This window comes from Globicephala melas, chromosome 4 (assembly GCF_963455315.2).
Source record: "Globicephala melas chromosome 4, mGloMel1.2, whole genome shotgun sequence".
Taxonomy (NCBI): Eukaryota; Metazoa; Chordata; class Mammalia; order Artiodactyla; family Delphinidae; genus Globicephala; species Globicephala melas.
In genome coordinates this window covers 71,349,549-71,369,183 of record NC_083317.1, presented here as the reverse complement: position 1 = coordinate 71,369,183, position 19,635 = coordinate 71,349,549, and the positions used below count along the sequence as shown (strand labels likewise).

At 51.9% G+C, this 19,635-nt stretch overlaps 1 protein-coding gene across 20 annotated transcripts in view; it reads left to right on the top strand.

Annotated features, from left to right (window-relative positions):
- TNK2 (tyrosine kinase non receptor 2) overlaps window positions 1–19,635 on the top strand; it is a 39,844-nt gene that overhangs the window by 3,201 nt on the left and 17,008 nt on the right. For 6 of the 20 annotated variants that reach the window (XR_009563722.1, XM_030859348.2, XM_060298208.1 and 3 more), the window contains exons 1-3: window positions 11,266–11,396; window positions 17,188–17,368; window positions 18,408–18,478. Coding sequence is in view for 19 of the 20 variants with exons in the window: in XM_030859348.2 (XP_030715208.1) it covers window positions 17,206–17,368; window positions 18,408–18,478 (234 nt within the window). In the remaining variant the exon portion in view is untranslated. Of the gene's footprint in view, window positions 1–10,591; window positions 10,729–11,264; window positions 11,397–13,581; window positions 14,004–17,183; window positions 17,369–17,432; window positions 17,591–18,407; window positions 18,479–19,635 lie in introns of those variants that run through there. The other 14 variants (XM_030859394.3, XM_030859343.2, XM_060298215.1 and 11 more) reach the window with 7 other exon arrangements.

Below are 19,635 nucleotides of genomic sequence, written 5' to 3'. Positions count from 1 at the left end.
GAAACCACCACCACAATCAAGATAATGAACATACCCGTTATTCCCAGACTCCCAAAAGTTTTTTGTGCCCCTTTGTAATCCCTCCATCCCACCCCTCCTTTGCCATCTCCCTTCCCCAGGTAACAATAGTCTGCTTTCTGTCACTATACATTAGTTCGCATTACCTAAAATTTATGTAAATAGAATCATACAGTATGTGCTCTTTTTTTTTTTGGCCTGGCTTTTTTCACTCAGCATAATTATTTTGAGATTCATCCATGTTTTTGTGGGTATCAATTGCTTATTCCTTTTTATTGCTGAGTAGTATACCACAGTCTGTTTATCCATTTATCTCCTGATGGGTTGTTTTCAGTTTTTGGCTATTACAAGTAAAACTGCTATGAACATATGTGTAAGTCTTTGTACGGACATATGCTTTTTTTTTTCTTGGGTAAATCCTTAGGACTGGAATAGTTGGATCATATGGTAGGTATACATTTAATTTTTAACAAACCGCCAGACTGTTTTCCAAAGTGGTTGTACCATTTTATGTACCCACCAGCTGTGTATGAAAGTTCTAGTTTGTTCACTACTTTGTCAGCACTTGGTATGATCAGTCTCTTTAAATTTAGACATACTAATAGGTCTGTAATGGTATCTCATTTTGGTTTTAATTTACATTTCTCTAATGACGAACGTTGAGCATCTTTTCATCTTATTTGCCATCTGTATATCTTTGGGGATGTGTCTGTTCAAATTGTTTACCCATTTATTGTGTGGGGTTTTTTTTTCATACTAAGTTTTGGGAGTTTCTTTTATATTTCTGGATTCAAGCCTTTTATGGGATATGTGATTTGCAAGTATTTTCTTCCAGGCTCTAGCTTGCACTTTAATTCTCCTGCGGTACGCGGGCCTCTCACTGCTGTGACCTCTCCCGTTGCCGGAGCACAGGCTCCGGACACGCAGGCTCAGCGGCCATGGCTCACGGGCATAGCCGCTCCGCGGCATGTGGGATCTTCCCAGACCGGGGCACGAACCCATGTCCCTTGTATCGGCAGGCGGACTCTCAACCACTGCGCCACCAGGGAAGCCCAGTTTTAACTTTTAATGAACTCCAGTTTACCAGCTTGTTCTTTTATGGATTGTGCTTTTGGTGTTTAAGAACTCTCTGCCTAACCCAAAACATGATGGTTTTCTCCTATAACTTTTATAGTTATGGGTTTTCCATTTAGGTCTACAATCTATTTGGGGTTAATTCTTAGGTTAGTATATGGTGCAAGGTATGAATGGAAGTTCAGTTTTTTGCATATGGGCATCCAATTGTTCAGCAAAATTTTTTTAATAGACTTGTTTCTCCATGGAGTTGCCTTTGCACCTTTATCAAAAATCAGTTGTTTGTATGTGTGTAGATCCAATTGTGGACTTTGTTTTGTTCCATTGATCTAACTTGTCTGTCTTTATCCCAGGACCACATTATCTTGATCACTATAGATTTTATAGTAAGCCTTGAAACCAAGGAAAGATCTTAAACTTTGTTCTTCCTTTTCAAAATTGCTTTAGTTATTCTAGGTTTGTTGTACTTCCATACGCATTTTAGAACAATTTGTAAATTTCTACAAAATAGCCTGCTGGGATTGCATTGAATCTACAGATCAATTCGGGGAGAATTGCTGTCTTAGCAGTATTGAACCTGACTTATGAACAATGTGTATCTCTGTATTTATTTAGATTTTTAAGAATTTCACCAATGTTTTATAGTTTACAATGTACAGATCTTTTAAATCTTTTGTCAGATATATCCTTAAGTATTGCATATTTTTGATGCTATTGTAAATGGTATTTTTAATGGAATTCAGTTCTTTGTTAAAAAAATTTACCTACCTTAACTGTGGTAAAATATACACAACATAAAATTTACCATTTTAACCACTTTTAAGTGTATAGTTCAGTAGAGTTGGGTACTTTCACGTTGTTGCACAACCATCACTATCATCCATCTCCAGAACTTTTTCTTATCTTGCAGAACTGAAACTCTTTTTTTTTTGCGGTACGCGGGCCTCTCACTGTTGTGGCCTCTTCCGCTGCGGAGCACAGGCTCCGGACGCGCAGGCTCAGCGGCCATGGCTCACAGGCCCAGCCGCTCCGTGGCACGTGGGATCTTCCCGGACCGGGGCACGAACCCGGGTCCCCTGCATTGGCAGGCGGACTCTCAACCACTGCGCCACCAGGGAAGCCTTTGGGTGGTTCTTTTCCCCAGCCTTGGGTAGTTCCCATACATTCATGTGACGATCAGTACTCAGCTTACTGCTCAAGGGGGACCTTTTACAGACTTCTGTGGTGCTCTCTCTTCTCTGATGCTCTGTTCTGTGAATTCTGGCCACTTGAGTTTCCCCAGAGTCTCAGCTTCATCTCTTCAACTCAGAGAGTCCTTTGGGGTCCAACTGGTTCCCTTCCCTTTTCTGTAGCCTGGAAACCCAACCATAGGGCTGACCTCCTTTGTTTCCTATTTCCTAGGTATCACTGACCTTTGCATCTTGATGTCTGGTGTCTTCAAAACCATTTTGTATATTTTGTCCATTTTTCTGTGTTTCAGTCAGGAGGGTAAGTCTGATCCGTGTTATTCCATCTTGGCCAAAGATGAGGATTTTACTTTAATTCCCTCATTCCCACCCTGCTACTCATCCCATCTTCCAGCCCATCCACTCTGGGCGTATCTCATGTTTTCTTCAATCTACTGTTCATTGTTTATATTGTTATGGTGTAATAAACTGTGACTTTTCCTTTCCTGGGCACCTTTTTGTTCTTCCTGGAGTTGCTTTTTTTGTTTGCTTAGTTTTCTATGTACTTTTCAATTAATTAAACTCTCCAGTAGCTGCATAAATTTCTCAGGGTGTCAATTCCATTAGGTATTCTAACAAATTCACCTCTCTAAAGAAGTCTCTTTCAGAGCCTTGTGCCCTAAAGCAGCATGGACTAATTGCTCTCTATCACTGATGCTTAGCTGTCCTCCTGGGATCTCCCTTTCAGCATCTTGGGCATTTCCTTCACTGCCTTTCTGTGCCTTTCTCTCCTGTTTCCTGTCTTCCCCTTTGTTGGTTTATTCTCTAGTTTGGTAGAGTACATCCTTTAGTAGCTTCCTAAGAGAGGAGGGTGAAAGAGTGGTAGATTATTTTGAGACCTTGCCAGTCTGACACTCAGTCACTTAATTAGCTGAATATAGAGATCTAGGCTGGAAATTGCTTTCCTTTGGAAGCTTAAGGACATTGCTCTTAAGTTCCAGAGTTAACATTAATGTCTAAAATCATTCCCAATCCTTTTTGTGGAACTTGTGTTATAGCGTTGCCCAGGAGTTTATAGCATCTTTTCTTTATCTCCAGTATTCTTTAATTATGTAGCTTGGTGTGGGCTTTTGCTCTCCATTGTGGAAGATGCTTTATCCTCCAACCCTTCTATTGTGATTTTAGCAATTTTAACAGCAGTAAGTGTCTGTTGATATTATTTTATCCCATGGCATGGATGAGGTAGACACAAAACTACTAAATTCAAGTTAAGTTTTAACAGAAACATTGGAATAATGGATTAGGATTTTTGGCTAGGGAGATATCCACATTTCACTTTTAAAAATCCATTATTTTTTTTAAAGCACTTGCTAAAGTTTTACGGTCCAGATTTTTTTTAATTAGAAAAATTAAGATAAGTGTGTGAATCTAATAAGGAAAAAATTCTCAATGAATTTTTGGAAATTTAGTAGAATGATTTCTCCATCCACTGACATTAATGGGACTTAGCATTAAGAATTACCCTCTGGGGCTTCCCTGGTGGCGCAGTGGTTGAGAGTCCGCCTGCCGATGCAGGGGACACGGGTTCGTGCCCCGGTCCGGGAAGATCCCACATGCCGCGGAGCGGCTGGACCCGTGAGCCATGGCCGCTGAGCCTGCGCGTCCGGAGCCTGTGCTCCGGCAACGGGAGAGGCCACAACAGTGAGAGGCCCACATACCGCAAAAAAAAAAAAAAAAAGAATTACCCTCTGTATAGTAAATAGTCCCATAAACTGATGCTCATGGCCGTGATGAGAAGGGCCTTCTGAAAGAGTGGTCAGTGTCAACAATGGGAAAGAATATTTGAAAACAGGACTGCTCTGGCTAGGACCAATGATTGGCACAGTTACAGGCTTTCTCCAGAGCAGCGGTTCTCGACCCCAGTATGGATTCATCTGCAGAGATTTCAAGATATGATGCCTGAGTCTCACCTAGACCAAGTTGATTAGAATCTCAGTGGGCGGGGCCCACACACCGACACTTTCCTACCTCCCAGGTGATTTTAATGCACAGCCAGTGCAAAGAACCACTGCTCCAGGGTTTAGCAGAGACCCTTGCTTCTCAGAGTGTGGTCTAAGGACCAGCACATTATCACTGGGAGCTTGTTAGAAATGTAAAACTCAGGCCCACCCCCATATCTATGGAATCCGAATCTGCATTTTAACAAGATTCCCCCAGGTGATCTGCGTGTGCATTAAAGTTCATGAAATACTGCCTCATTTATCCATTCAGCAGATATTTCTGAGCACCTGCTGTGGGCTAGACTTTGTTGGTTGGGGTGAGGATGGGTCTGTTGAATTTGTTATGTTTTCCTGTCATATTTGTAATTTCTTATTCCCCCTATTAAAAAATACTAATATTCTCTTCTTGTTTTGTAGATACAACATCTTGTCTTTCTGAGGATATTAATGAGCATTTTCTGTGTGTTTTGCTCTTTCTTCCACGTTAGAGGCTTTCCTTGGGTGTCCAGTATTTCTTTGTCATCTACTCTTGACCACAAGCATTGGGTGGCCTTGTTGACCGAGCTTCTTTGTATGGTGACCTGGCTGCTCGGTTTGTGGAGAACTCCCAATGTTGGTTTCTTTATATCTTTCTTGGCCTGATCAGAGTCCCCAGAAAGGACACTCCTGTCTTCTGCCAGGAGGTGGAGGTCTGGCTCCATGTTCCTGGAGGGAGTCGAGAAGGAGACTGAGATCTCCACATCTATGTGTGCTTTCCTTGTTAGGTCCCTGGCACCCCGCTGTCAGCCAAGCCTGCTGCGCCAGTGCAGAGGCCCGCACTTTACCCCCGAAGGGAAATCCCGATCTTGCCGGGTGGTACCAGGGCAGCAACCCAGCGGCTTTGTACTGGAGAGGGAGTCCAGGGGGGTCTTACTGCTTCTTAAACAGCTTTTGACTAATCCTCTGTATTTTTAGCACCTGTTCTTCTTCTAGAGGTTTCTGGGGCTTCTAGTTCCCAGGCCTTTTGAGGATTCTGTGGGGTCAATCAGGTCCTTTTCACCTTGGGATTGGGGATTTTCTCAGGTCTGCTCTCCATAGTCACTGGCCATCTGCTTTCCAGCTTCCAAAGCTATGTTGTGGTTTTCTCTTCTACTATTCTTCCCGTCCTTAGGGACTTTTGCCATTCAGAAAATTTCTCTTTTGATCATTTTGGCTTTGGTGGGGTTTTGGGAAGGAGTGAAATTATGTGCATTTGTGCAATCTGTCTTTTCCTGGAGCCTCTATTCCCTCCTTAAACTTCCTCGCAGAATCCATGAATTCATTCAGTATCTAGTATATATTTAACAAATAAGACTCCAGCTCTGCCCTCCATGAGCTCAAATCCTTGAACCAAGCAGTTTTGTGTCCAGTTGTATATGGACTGAATTCTGGTTCACCTGTGACTCTCCAGTAACAGGTGACCCTGGTCACCCCTCCAGAGCCTCAGTGTCCTCGTCTGTAAAATGCGGGTAATGTAGGGTAGTGGGGGGCAGGTTAATCAGGCAATGAAAGATAAAACTTTTAGTAAAGAACTTGCACACAGTGTCTTTCTGAGGATGTGAATCGTGACTTCTCCTCCTTCATAGTCCCCCAAACCTAGCACAGGGTGAGCACACAGTCAGTATGTGGTGAGTGGCTAAAGAGGTGGGTGGGATGAGAGGTTTGGCCTGGGCCCTCCTTCAGCAGCTCTAGGTCCTGGGAGCCAAGGGCTTCTGCTGGATGTGAGAACTCTAGGTTCTTCCTGTCTCTGCCTGTCCCCTGGATGTTGTGTCTCCTCCTGAGGCAGGTTCTCCGCTCAGGCCCCTGACCTTTATTAGTCCCTGACCTTGGCAGGGCTGCCCCTCTATGGCCAGAGAGGAATCACCATTGCTCTGAACTGCTCCGCAGCTCCTAGGGATCCATTCCCTATGACAGCTTCTTAGGTGCCTCAGACCAGGCATGTCCCTTCCTTTTCAGGGTCTCAGTTTCTTTATCTCTAAAATGGGTGGGATTTAAGGTATCTTAAATATCTTGCAGTCCCTGACATCTCTCTCACTTCCAGGTTCGGACCCTTTCTCTCCCTGACCCAGCAGCCCACCCTGCGCTGGATGTTCCTAGCTCCTGGGGTTCTGGTGTGGGCGCTGTCCCAAGGGAATGAGCAGTCCCTCTCACAGAGTAAATGCTCTCCAATTCACAGCTCTGGGCCCACCCCACCTCCAGGGCCCAACAATAGGCCCCTTCAGCTCTAGGCTCTTGCTGAGGGGGTTGGGGGAGTGGGGTGAGGCCTGAGCTGGTAGGCAGGGCGACCAGCTGGGCGGCCTCTGCCCAGCCCTGGAAGAGCCCTGGGAGTGGCTGGCTGCTGGGAGCCAGACTACATCCTTCCTCTCTTCCCGGGAGCCTCGGCTGCCGGGCCTTGGTGCCGGGAGGATGTTTGGGCCAGAGGATGGTGAGAGGCAGCTCTCTGCAGTACCCTGCATCCCAGCCCTGTCACTCGGGCGTGTGGGGTGCATGTGTGCAAGAGACCCAGGCAACTGCAGGAATTTACCCACTGTCACACTCGAGTGGTGTTTATGTGCGGGGGAGGGATGCTCCAGGAATATATTAGGGCTCTCAGCGTCCTGTCTCTGGGTGTCAGGGTTGGCACACTGGTCTTTCGCTGGTGGAGCATGAAACAGCTAAAAAATACTTTCAAGGGCTTCCCTGGTGGGGCAGTGGTTGAGAGTCCGCCTGCCGATGCAGGGGACATGGGTTCGTGCCCCGGTCCGGGAAGATCCCACATGCCGCGGAGCGGCTGGGCCCGTGAGCCATGGCCGCTGAGCCTGCACGTCCAGAGCCTGTGCTCTGCAACGGGAGAGGCTGCAACAGTGAGAGGCCTGTGTACCCCCCCCACAAAAAAAAAAAAAACTTTCAAGACCAAGTTGGTAGATGTGCGGAGGTACTGGGTTCAGTGAGGGCCTGTGGTTGTGGTGTTTAGTCAGGTTCTTTCCTTTCCTCTCTGAAAGTTACACCTCCTTCTCTGTTGGAGTCAAAGGAGATGAGGCGTAGGAGGGTCCCTGTATCTGGTGTGTCTGCCCCTGCTTCTGTGCCCTGCCTTCCCACCCTCTGATCCCCCTGTCTCCCTCCTCTCTCTCTGCGAGGCTGGGATGCCTGACCAAAAAGACCTCCTGCCCATCGATCAACGCTGTGGTATCCCCAGCTCTCCCTCCGCAGTCTGATGAGAAGGCAGCCTTCAGTCAAAGCTGTCCCTCTGCCTTGAGGGACTGCTGTATTGTCCCCGGGGCTGAAATAGCTTTGTGGGAGCAAAGTAGCTTAGTGGTTCTGGGACAGGAGTAGCTGTAATGAGATTGGCTGCCCTTCTTCGCATGAAGGTGCTTGCTTTTCTGGGTTCGAAATAATGGGGGGAAGCAAAGCCAGGGCCGACAAGGGCAACCAGGCTTATTCCTGGTATTCACTGGACATAAGGTGGTACCAGCTCACTGGAAAAGAGACAGGCCTCCTTTCCTCAGTGTCTGTCACAAAGGCTTGAAGTCCCTTTCAGCAAACTCTTTTGACCAGGTGCCTTGCCAGATTCTTCTTTCAAGGTGACAGATATAAACAGATGGTTACAATGTACAAACCACAAGAGGTACGTACATAGGGCTCCCTCAATAGAATTATGTATTAATACAGAGTGCTACAGAAATAGCACCCTTTAAGGATCAGAGCATGATAGATAATTAAAATTTTTTTCATCCTTTTGGCTATTTTCCACGTGTAGTATTATGTGTTTATACCACTCTTGTTTTCAAACATACTTTAACAAAATAACATGGGAAGCAATGGCAAAAAGAACCGTTTGGGGATAGGAAATGGGAATTTACAAAGGAGATGACGTTTTATTTGGGTCTTGAGGGACCCAAATGTGTAGGAGTTCATCATGAAGAGAAAAGAGTATCACAAAGAATAGCTCAAAGACATTAAAATTAAAGAAGATGTTGTGTCTAGGGAAGGGCAAGTATTTGACTTGGTTGGAATATGGAGACGTTTTGAAGGAAATGATAAGAGTTGGAGGTGGACAGATAGGCGAGGGATGGATCCTGAAGGGCCTTGTATTTGGCTCAGTGAGGAATTACAGAGGACGTAAGCAGGGGAGGAACTTCGGATCCGTGTTCAGATGACAGTATAAGAATAGGCAACTACGTGCCAGATGCTGTGCTAAGTGTGCCGTTCGTGATCTCATTGAGTTTGCACTTTCTGAAGGACGTACTGTTTATTCCCATTTGCAGATAAGGAAATTGAGGCTTAGAGGTTAAGGCGTTTGCCCAGAAGTCGTCTGACTAGAGAGTGATACAGCCAAGATTTCAGCCCGGGTCTGTCTGACTCTTGTCCCAAAGGTATCGATGGGAGGAGTAATGAGGAGGCAGAAACAAGATTTTGTGGCCTGCCCAGTGGGGAAAGAAGGGAGTTATGGTTGGGGAGCCAGGGGTGAGGTGTCTAGCCTAGGTGGCTCGTGTTGGCTTGTGATGTTTTCAGTCAGGGTATGAGAGCACACATAAGCTAGGTTTAAGGCGGGGGTTGATGAGCTCAATTTGGACATGTAGAATTTATGGTACCTTTGCATCCTCCTGGTGGAGCTGGCTGTAAATGTCTAGAAGCATGGGTGTAGAGCTTCTAGAGCTCAGGAATGGAGAAAGACAGCACATGGTGCTAATTGGAGCCCTGGGAGGAGAGGAGGTGACTCCCAGGGAGGGAAGAGAAGGAAGGGTGAGTTCCAAAGTCTTAGGAAATATCCACAGTTAAGGAGAAGGGTGAAGAGCCCTCAGGGTTAGACTCAGGGCCTGTGGGCTCAGCGCTGCTGGCAAATATGCCTCAGGCTTGACTGTCCTCAGGGCCTCAGCTGCCAAGCTCCCCTGGAAGGGAGTGGGCCACTGTGGCCTGGAGATGGAGAGGGTGTGGACAGCCATGGTATGTGTCTGAATCACCCCCTTCTCTCCCTTGGCCTGTGGCCAGCCTCCTCCCCAGACCAGTGTGATTTCAGACCTGGGATGACCTGAAGGTGTGGGGTTACCTGGTACAGTTCTCTCTGGGATGAAGTCCCAAGGGGAACCAGCCTGGCCTTGGTCCAGAAGCTTGGGCGCTGCACACAGAGGGGTGAGTTGAGGTTGACTGGGCTTGGTGGGGCTGGCATGTGTAGGCAAGATAATCCTCTGGTTGGGAGAGGAGCCATAAGCCCCCCTCCTTCTCCTCCCCAATATGTTGTTTTCCCTCCAGGGCCTGGAGGAGAGGGAGGGCAGAGATAGGAGAGAGCTGGCCTGGCATATATTCCTGAGAATACGGTAGATTGTTTTGGAAAAATCTTCTTGGCCGGAAATTACATGTCACGTCTGCTCCTCTGTGTGGATTTGTAACTTGACTGATGCTGTTGGAGAGCCTGGGGGAGGGGAGTGGACGGCAGAGGCAGGCTGGTTCCTGGGCCACTACCGGCTCCCTTTAGAGATAAGGGGGCAAGTTGTAGACCAGAGGGTATACATGTGGGGTGGATTCCCCAAATCCTAGAGGCAGTTTGGATCTTGTGGGTATCTTGTAATAGGATGGCTTTCGGAGGCAGGGGCCTTGTGGAGGGAGGAGGTAGGGAGAAAGCAGGATGGGGGAATGGTTTAGATCAGACTCTTTATCCAACCAGGAGAAGGAGGGATCTGTGGGCCTGGCATTTTCAGCCTCTCTTTCTTGACAGCCTCCTGAGTGTTCCTGCAGCTGCTCCCAAAACCAGTTTCTGCCATAGCTGCAGTAAGATGCAGAGGAGCTTCTGCCTAGAATAAACACCCTGCCTGGCAGGGTCATCCCCTATGCCAACGCGCTTCAGCTGGAGAAGGAGCTTTTGAAGAGAGTGAGCCTTATGGGAACTCACCTAGTGCCCACCCGGGGTCTCCTTCCTTAGTCTTGAGGTGGAGTGTGTGTGTGTGGGGAGGGGAGTGGGGAGTAGAGGTGTCTCAGCATTTCCCTCCTCCTCTGCCCCAAACACCCAAGGTGTGAGGGTGCCCTGAGCTCACCCCTAAATACCTGGTACTGAGGAGTCAGTGGATGCTTCAGGTGCCATTGGAATGAGAGGGTGTGCGTGTGGCACCTTGGGGCCTCTGCCGTGGGACTTCCTCCACTAGCAATGTCCTCATCCTGGCACTGGGTGACAGCCCTGCGTGGACACGTGTTGGAGCAGCTCCTGCGGGAGGGAGTGTGGGTACTCGCACTCTTCTGAGCCCAGAGAGGTCAGCCACAGTGCTCTGCCCGGGCCGAGCAGTCTTGGGGGCGGGGCGGGTGGAGGTGCAGGCGGGGAGAAGTCCAGGCTGGTGAGAAGAGGCGTGGGCTGCGGAGGGCTGAGGTCTCCCTCCCAGTGCGGATGCGGGGGGCGTGGCTTCCACTGCGGAGAGGAGTGGGCTGGGCAGGTTCCCCGGGCCTGAGTGGAGTGCGGAATGGCAGCGCACCAGGGAGCCTGGCAGGTGGGCGCATGCTTGGAGCTAGGTGGAAGCTGGGCTGGTGGAAGGAGAGGGGTCTAGAGGGAGGGGTCTCAGGTCGAGTTAGGATGGGGGCTTCTCTTCTGTGAGCTTCTTGGACGGACCCCCCCCTTGTCATGGAGTATGGGGGCCCTTGAGTCCCCAGGACCTGATCGGTGGCTGTGGCTCTCTGGGGTCCTGCAGGCGGCCAGGGGCCGAGGGGAGCTGTGGCTCCGTGGTCAGTGAAGGTGCAGCCCCGCACCTGGCTCTCTGGGGGGGCAGCCTACGCTGCGGAGAGGCGGCTCCTTGGAATGGAGCCTGTGCACGGGATTGGGGGAGGGGCAGCCGCAGGCCCAGCGGGAGAGACCGCTACCACCAGGCTCTGCTCCCTCGCTCTGGCTGCAGGTGGCAGATACGGGGCTGTGGGGTGCGTGCGGGCCCGGGCACTGGGCCTTCCCTTGGCTGAGGTGCTTTAGCGGCCCCGGCCCTCCTTGTTGAGGATGCTCGAGGCCCGGCCCCTCAGGACGCAGGGCAGTGACGCTGCCGGTGCGCTGGAGGGGCGGGGACTGCGGGAGGGCTCTGCTCCCCTCCCGGGCCCTAAAGCCCGGAGTTTGGGTTCCAAGGGTGAGAGATTTGCATATCTGCGCCTAACTGGGGCCGAGGAGGGACAGCAGGTAATAGGGGAAACCTGGGGGATAGCCAGGTAGCCGGGCCCTAGACCGCATCGTCTGCTGGTGAGCTGAGGGGAGCCTTTCAGGAGTGAGGGGTATCTGTGATCCTGGCCCCAGGACAGATCCTGGGGGCTGGGATGCTGGGTAAAGAAGGGTGATGTGTTTGTGTGTGGGGTGGGGCGGGGCGAGTCAGTGGTGGTGAATTCCTGTTGCTGACATCTGCTTCAGTATCTCTGAGTCCTTGGGACTTGGGACCCAATTAAGCTGCCCTTTGGGCTTGCTTCATCGCTGCAGGGGAGCCCCGAAAGCACTGCCAGGATGTGGGTTTAGTCCTTTATGGACACTGAGTCCCTGTGCCCTGGACATTCCCTCTTATTGGCTTTATGAATCTGCATATTAAGCCAAATGTCCCTGTTTGCTTTGGAAAACATGATCATGGTATTTATGGGTCGGCTTCCCTTCCCCTTGGAGATCAAGCACTTTCTCTCTTGACCAGTAGAGGGCAGTCACTGACAGGACGAAGCGGGATGGGGGTGGCGGTGCAGAAAGGTGGCTGTTTTCTGGGGCTGGGAGAAGAGGTCTAGGAGCTGGCCTGACCTCTGACCCCTGACCATGCTTTGCTTTTCTCCACAGCCTCCCACAGCTGTATTGCTGAGCAAGCTACTGAGGCTTGTTCTTACCTGATGTGCAAGGGAACAGGCAGGCATGGGGTTCCGGTGGATTTGGGGCACATCTTTCAGGGGGTGGCTATAATTTTCAGTCTGGCCATTCCAATCCAGCAGTCCCCCAACTTGCGGTAGAGGGAATAATCCTGCTTAAATTGTCCCTTGAAGTCAGGTCCCTGGATCTCCTTCAGAATGGTGCTTTGTGGGAAATAAGCAATAGGCTTCTCTGTGCTGTGGGCATTGTGAGCCAGCGTTTGCGGGAAAGTCAGCTCCAGTGTGACCTTGACCCGACTTCATCTTGTCCATTAGCTCTGACTCCATTCTCAGGCTGGTGATTCACTGGCACTGAAGGGAGGCTGCACCTGGCTGGCCTCACAAGCTTTGGGGTGGTGGTGGATGACATGACAGGGGGATGGGAAAGAGGACTGATTGCTGGGGGTGTCCCATTTCCCCCCTCCCTGAGTCAGATCTGGAAACGGCTGCCCCTGCAGGCACCTCCCCGCCAGGGAGGTCAAGCACTGAGAGAGAGGCCCTGGAAAGAGCCTGGGATGCTGACTCCCCAAAACTCAACCCCATCTGCCTACTCCACCAGCCAGCTGGGACTCCCAGAGCTGGTGGCCAGCTGGATAGGGACAAGAGAGCAGTGTGCAAGAAACAGGGGCTCCCTGGGCACGGCTGGGCGGGGGGTGCTGAGGGAGCCTGAGAGGACTTCCTGCAGCTGTCAGGTGTGTCTGGGGGCTGTAGCGAGGGGGGTGTAAGAGCAGCTGGCGCCCTTGAGGAGGGCCAGAGGGATCACTTGTCAGCTCTAGGAATGTGTAGGTTCCACGGGGGCTTCATGGGGTGACTGCAGTTCCCTCTAGCTGGGGCTGTTGTCTGTGTGTGTAGGTGCTATTCAGGAGACATCCTATGGCCCGGAATCCTCTAGCTTTGGCTGGGGGCATCGCAGGGTTTAGGGGCATATTTGTGTGTTTTGAGGGGGCTTTGGATCTTGGCCAGCTGGACTGGGAGATTCTTCCCCCCACCCCGGCTCTTGGCTGGACTGCCCCGCTCTGGCAGGCTGCCGGACTCCTATTTCCGTCGGGCACCAGGGTAACAGGGCCACATTAGGGCCTGAGCCAGGAGACGCCCAGCCAAGGCTGGGACTGGGAGATGGGGGAGGGTCTCCGAAGGGTCTGCCTGCAAGGTCCAGGACCGACTCTCTGGTGTCCAAGCCCCCAGCTCAGGCTGTGCGCTAAGCCCTCACAGCCCCAGACAAGCGCGACGGGGGCCTCTTCGTATATTGCTGCCTGATTGACCTGGCCCCCACCCTAAAATCCCAGGGGTTGTCTGCAGCTCTGGGGGCTGGGGTGGAAGCCAGAGACAGGGGCCTTGTGTGCGGGGAGGAGGTGGGGGCAGCGCGGGTGGCTGGGAGGAAGAGTCCCCCCATTCCCGCCGCCCTCTTGGCAGTGATTCAGAAAGGTCCTTTTTCAGCCAGTGTCAGAGCTGCTCAGCTGTGGAGGGAGGGGGGAGGGAGGCGGGCTGTCGGGGGAGCCAGGGAGTAGGGCTGGAGCCGTGACCACTGCGCTGGAGAGAAGACAGAGAAACAGGACCGAGGACCCAGGCTGCAGTCAACTGAGAGAAGAACTAACTCTCTCCTGCCAGGGTAGCCAGCTGTGGAAACAGCTGTAGAGCAGAGAAAAGGGGACCACCCTATTCTTCTGCTCCATTTGCCACCCCTGGTGTGGGATTTGGGGGGTCTCTGGGGCAGACCTCTGGCCACCTTCACTTCTGGGCAGAACCTGAAATTCAGGAGCTGAGACCACTGCCCACCCCACCTCCCTCGGGCCAGAGCCCCGGTGACCTGGTCAGGGGGTCCAGCTCCGTGGAGATGCCAGCAGCTCGTCGGTTCCCTGGCCTAGAGCTCTCCTTCCCTCTTCTGGCCAGACTCCGGCGGAGACTCTACACAGTGAGTGGGGGGTTGCGGGCGGGAGCTGGACAGACTGAGAGGCAGCCCTGCGCTGAGGGCCAGAGAGCAGGACCGGGCTGCTTGACAGGGGTCCAGGGCCTCCCTGCTCCAGCGGCTGCATTCTTGGTGGCGAGTGCGTCAGGAGAGCGTGTGTGGGAAGTGTGCGTGCCGGCCATGAGAGCCACACGTGTCAGACACAGGTGTGTGGACGGGGCTGTGCTGGGGGCAGCCGCAGCAGTGCTCTGTGCTTCACCGACAAAGACACGGGCTAGAGAGGGAGGGAGGGGAGGGAGGGGACATGTCCAGGGTCACCCTGGGTGGGGTGGTGGAGACCAGACAGGGACCCTGGCTGCTTTCTTCTCACCCAGATCCGTGTTCTCTCTAGTCTTCCCCCCCACACACGCACACCCCCACCCCACGCAGAGCAGCCCTGTTCCTGGGGTTGGGGAGCAGGGAGAGGAGGACCCAGCTGAGCAGGGAGATTTGTTAGCTGGTGTTTCATGGGTAAAGGAACAGGGCAGACTGTGCTTTCTAAGCAGCTTCTTCAGGGGAGTGGCCTCTGGGTCTCTCCCAGCCTGGACCACACAGGGCAGGGCTTGGAGCTGTTCTCAGGAGTGGCTGCCTCCTACCCCCAGGAGGGTAGGAATGAGTGGCCTGGAGCCCTGGGATTCGGGGACTGGGGAGGAAGCAGTGGGGATCTTCAGACCACTTGCCCTGGTGGCCAGCCTCTTCTTGGGCTGAGCCGTGTAGGGGGTGGGATCCTTTTGCTCCAGGGATGGAATAGTGATGGCGGAAGTGCTGGCTGGCCTCTCCTGGTCACGCCACAGAGAGACGGGGCCTAGGTTAGTGATTTTCACAGGGCACCTTTGGGGCTTTCTTCTGGAAAGCAGTGGTGCCCTGCCCTCTTAAGTCCACACCCCCTTGTTTGTAACAGATGGCTTTGCTGTGGATAAGTGAATTAATACAGCTAAGTGCTCAGAACTGTGCCCAGTATGTAGTTAACTGTAGTTGAAGTGTTAGAGTTTTTATTTTTCTTAACTAAAATTAAGAGAAATACAACCTGTTTACTCTGTGTGTGTGTGGTCAGTCAACTTAATGCCTCCTGTAATATAAAGGAGAACCAAAAGGAAATCGATTGTAGCATTTCGTGTATTCTAATACATCAGTACAATCTGACGTTACCAAGCAGTCAGATGCTAAGACCTCAGGTAGAACCAGCACGGCAACATCTACACAAGTGCTGACTGAGAGGAGAGTTTTGAAATAGTAGGATGGGCTGCCTTCAGTGATATTTTTCTGAATGGTGGACAACTTCTGCTAAGTTCCAAACAAAGCAAAAGGCCAGTTTTCCCTCAGTTTACACAGTAGCTCCATTCCAGGAAAATTCAGTCTGTATTAACACTGTAAAAATACTTTCTTGTTCATATGTAAAATGGGATTTGATTTATAATCAGATGATTGTAAACAAATTTCTCACCTGCATGAATTAAGTTGTATGGGATTTGGGACAGTGTGTGAGTCCCCCAGCCACCCACTCAGTGCCACTAATGGTCCCCCAACACTGTGACAGCCAAAAATGCCCCCTAGGGGGCTGTATGGCCCTCATGAGAACCATCTGAGTGAAGGGTTAGGGCTTAAAGTTTGGAAACCCCCTTCTGGCCCAGCCACTTTGGTAGAGGAGCCAGGGTTTGAACTGAGGGCTTCTCTTTCCCAGTGGTGGCTCTTTGTACTGCCCTGAGCTGCCTGGGAGAGTCTGAGCTCCTGGCACTGGGTTGGCAGCAGCGCTGGGAACTGTGAGAGCAGGAGGCTCATGCTGGTCCCAGGCTGTGAGCACCTGCTCTCTTAGTGCGACCTGTGATGAGCGCTGGGGGACAAGGCCACCTCCAAGTCGGGAGGAGGGGGTCTTGGGGCAGCTGGCCTTTTCCCTCATCCCTGTCTTCTCCAGTAGGGATTGAACACGGGTCAGGGGCTGGCCAAGCCCTCAGCTCTGACGGGTCTTACTCGGACAAGGATGGGTTTAGTGTAGGGCTGCCTAGCTTTGAGGGTGCCACTGGCTTCTTTCTCTGGGCTCCACAGGGTGTAACAGGTCTGGTGGCCCCTTGGCTGATTGAGGCCTGCATGTAATTTTGTTTGACCAGCACAGCATACACGTGTGCTTGCGTGTGTGTATTTCAAACTTGAATTAGTTGACATAGTTCAAAAGTCAGGAGAAAGATCTAATGTCAAGTGTAAACAAGGAACAGAATGGTGTGGGTAATGGGTGAGTATTTGTGTGGGGAAAAAACAAGTCTGGAAGAACGCGTAAAAGTCATGAATGGCAGCCGACTTTGGGGGTGGGGCCGAGGTGGCCGTGCGGCAAGAGAGGGAGGAGACTTTACGGCTCTCGTGTGCCTTTTGAATATCTTACGTGTGCGTATAGTACCTTTTCAAAAAAAATTTTAATAGCGAGATTTTACACGTCGATTCAGATTTCTGGTATTTCTTGAAAAAGTTGAAAGCTTTGACCACACTGGGCCAGAGTCTGTTGTGACAGCCGTTGACAGCAGTCTGAAAGCCCGCCCCAGCCTCTGCCGCTCCTTCCCTCTGACCCTCCTGTGGTCCTGGAGGTGTTTGTGTGCTGGCCTGCGGAGGGGTCTTTGGACCTGGGGGGAGGCTCATGCGATGTCAGGCACTGAGAGGAAAGTAGCTAGAGCTCATCTAGTCCCTGGGGGGTCCATCAGGTCTGGGGAGCTCATGGATGGGTCTCAAGGGGCACTGCACCCCCAAAAGTTTTGTAATTAAAACGTTATGAATAAGGATGCATCTGTTTTCCTGGAGACACACTCGATAGTTTTCATCAGATTCTCAAAGGCCTTGTGACAACAGGAGCGTTGAAGAGCCAGTGGGGAACCGGAGAACAGAGTTTGATCTCAGTTCACTCGGCCATGGATGGCAGATTTGGGGAGTAAGACCCTAACTCCAGGGCCTGGGCTGTGTCCCAACTGCCCTGATTCTACCCTTGCTGCCATAGGAGGAGAACAGGTGGCTACAGGCTCTTCTGTACAGCTGTTTTGGGGAGCAAGAAGGTGGTGTGAGTCCTTCCCCACAGCACATAGTAGGATGTGGGTGAGCCCAAGGCAGAGGCGGGGTCGCCGGTTACCTGCCTGCATCCCGTGGTCCCTGAGCCATTCTTCTCTCCCCGCAGAGGCTGGGGAGCAGCAGCATGCAGCCGGAGGAGGGCACAGGCTGGCTGCTGGAGCTGCTGTCCGAGGTGCAGCTGCAGCAGTATTTCCTGCGGCTCCGCGACGACCTCAACGTTACCCGCCTGTCCCACTTTGAGTATGTCAAGAATGAGGACCTGGAGAAGATTGGCATGGGCCGGCCTGGTAGGTGGGGGCATTGGCCTTGCCTGTCGTCGCCCCACTGACCATTTACCTCCTCTGTCCTCAGGATCGGCAACCGCATGGAAGAGCCCTCCCCCCTTTATTCCGTGGGGTGGCAGAGCTGAGAACTCTCACTGCCTGTCCAAGAGCCCCCGCGGTGGGGCAGAGGGGCATCAATAGATGCTGCACACAGTGAGTGCATGAGAGCAGTTTGCAGTCGTGAAGGTGAATTGGAGTTTGAGGAATCTTACTTAAATTTCCGGCTACTCAGGATTAACTACACACTCTGTTTTGTTTGTGCAGACATTTCTAGGGTGTATTTCTTCCATCTCCTCCTCTTTTATAAATGTAGAATTGAGTCTGTTCTGAACACCAGGGGGGTTAGTGTCCAGAGGTCTGTGGAGAAGGGAAGATAAAATCCTTCAGATGTTGGTTTGCTGCTTTTCTCCCCATCTCTCCCTTTCTCTGTCTCTCCTACAAAGATCTATTCTATAAGTTGAACTCTTTTTTTTTTTTTTCTATGTGTTTATCCTGAAAGTAGTGACTATAGCTTCTAGAAGTCACGGTGTTCCTTGTAGAACATTAGAAACTTTTGAGTGCATTCAGCCTGAAATAGCTAAATAAGTAATGGTGTGCTAATTTAGACACTGACTTACGCTGCTTTTAGCCTAGAGAGTTGATATCTGATGCCAGTAACATAATAAAATTTTATGGGAGAAAAACTCAAAATTGGGGAAATTCTGTCCGTTACCTTGATTTATTTATTTTTTCTTGAGAGTTGGCATAAGAGCACTACTGTTCAATTTTGGTGGTTAAATACCTCCATCCGGTTCGAGAAGAATTGCCTAGAAGTGGAATGCAGTGACCATCTGGTTAATGGCAGCCCCTGGTTGGTGGGGATGGCTTGTTTCCTTGGTGTCATCGTGCTGGGCAGTGTCTAGTGGTGGACTCCCCCCAGGGTGACCGAGGAAGCCTGCGATGGGCAGCAGCCTCTTGGGGGTGTGAGCGCCTTAACAGCACGGGTTCCCCTTCCTCCCCGCAGGCCAGCGGCGGCTGTGGGAGGCTGTGAAGAGGAGGAAGGCCATGTGCAAACGCAAGTCCTGGATGAGCAAGGTGGGTGGACAGGGAGGGACGTGGGAGGGGTAGCTCACTGGGGCCTCCTCTGTTGTCATCCTGAGAGCCTTCCCCCGCTCCCCGCAGTATAATCTCACAGTTTGTACAGACCTCCCACCTCCGGGGTCTTATCGGGCAGGGTGCTTGTAGAGCTGCCTGGCTAAGCGTCTGTCTCCACTGGAGACGGCACTGAGTGGCCTGTGTGTAGCCTTGGCTTCACGTCCCCTCCCGCCAGGCAGTGGTGCCGGGCATGGAACAGGCGCTTGTTGACAAGTGTGCTGTAACTTGAGCCCTCGCTTTGCCTAAGTGTTGGGGCCGGTGTCCAGTGTGGGGCGGTGGGACCGTCTGGACCCAGGACGTCTTTGCTTCCCTCATCCCGCACCTCCCTAGTCTGTGGAAGGTTTCTCTGGTCACCGGGCCCCACTGACAGCTTCCTTCCCTAAGGCCCGCCCCCACCCCGTTGCCCTAATTTGGGTCTCTGGAGTGGTGAGTCCCAGGTCTGACTCAGGGGAACTTTGCCCATTGTCTGGAAGACAATGTGAGAGGAAGTGAACCAGCCGGGCCTTCCCCCCACTTCTGGCCTCAGGGCTGGGGAGAGGGGCGGGCAGTGCAGAACAGCTGGATCTGGGATTGGGCCGCAGAGATTTCCTGGCTGTGATCTGGCAAGGGGCTGTCTCTTGGGATCCTGTGGCCTTTTCTGGGGACACTGTCCTGGTCCCTTGCCCAGGTTTTAGGGGAGGATGGGTGTGTTGGGGCGGGCGAAGGCAGGAGGGAAGAGCCACGCGGTGTGCAGGATTCAGGGGGCCTTGGAGCTACCACCGACTCACAGGATGTCCCCGGGCCAGTCGGTTGACCGCTCCAGACTTGAGGCATGTGGCCAGTAAGGCAGTGCCAGCCGCACTTGCCCAGCTCACCTCACGGGGCCTTGGGGAGGGTCCCTTGAGAAAAAGGCTGTGAAGGACCTTGTCAGCTGAACACTGCTTGCAAATGGAAGGGATGCCAGTTGCTGGGAGGAAGGACGGAGCAGCGGCCAGAAGAGGCCCTCAGACTGGAGACCCCTTCACCCCACACAGACAAGGCTCTGCCGACCTTGGGGGCAGGGACCAACTGGGCAGAGGGTGCCGCCTGAAGCCGAGGCTTTGCATGCCCCGGTAGGG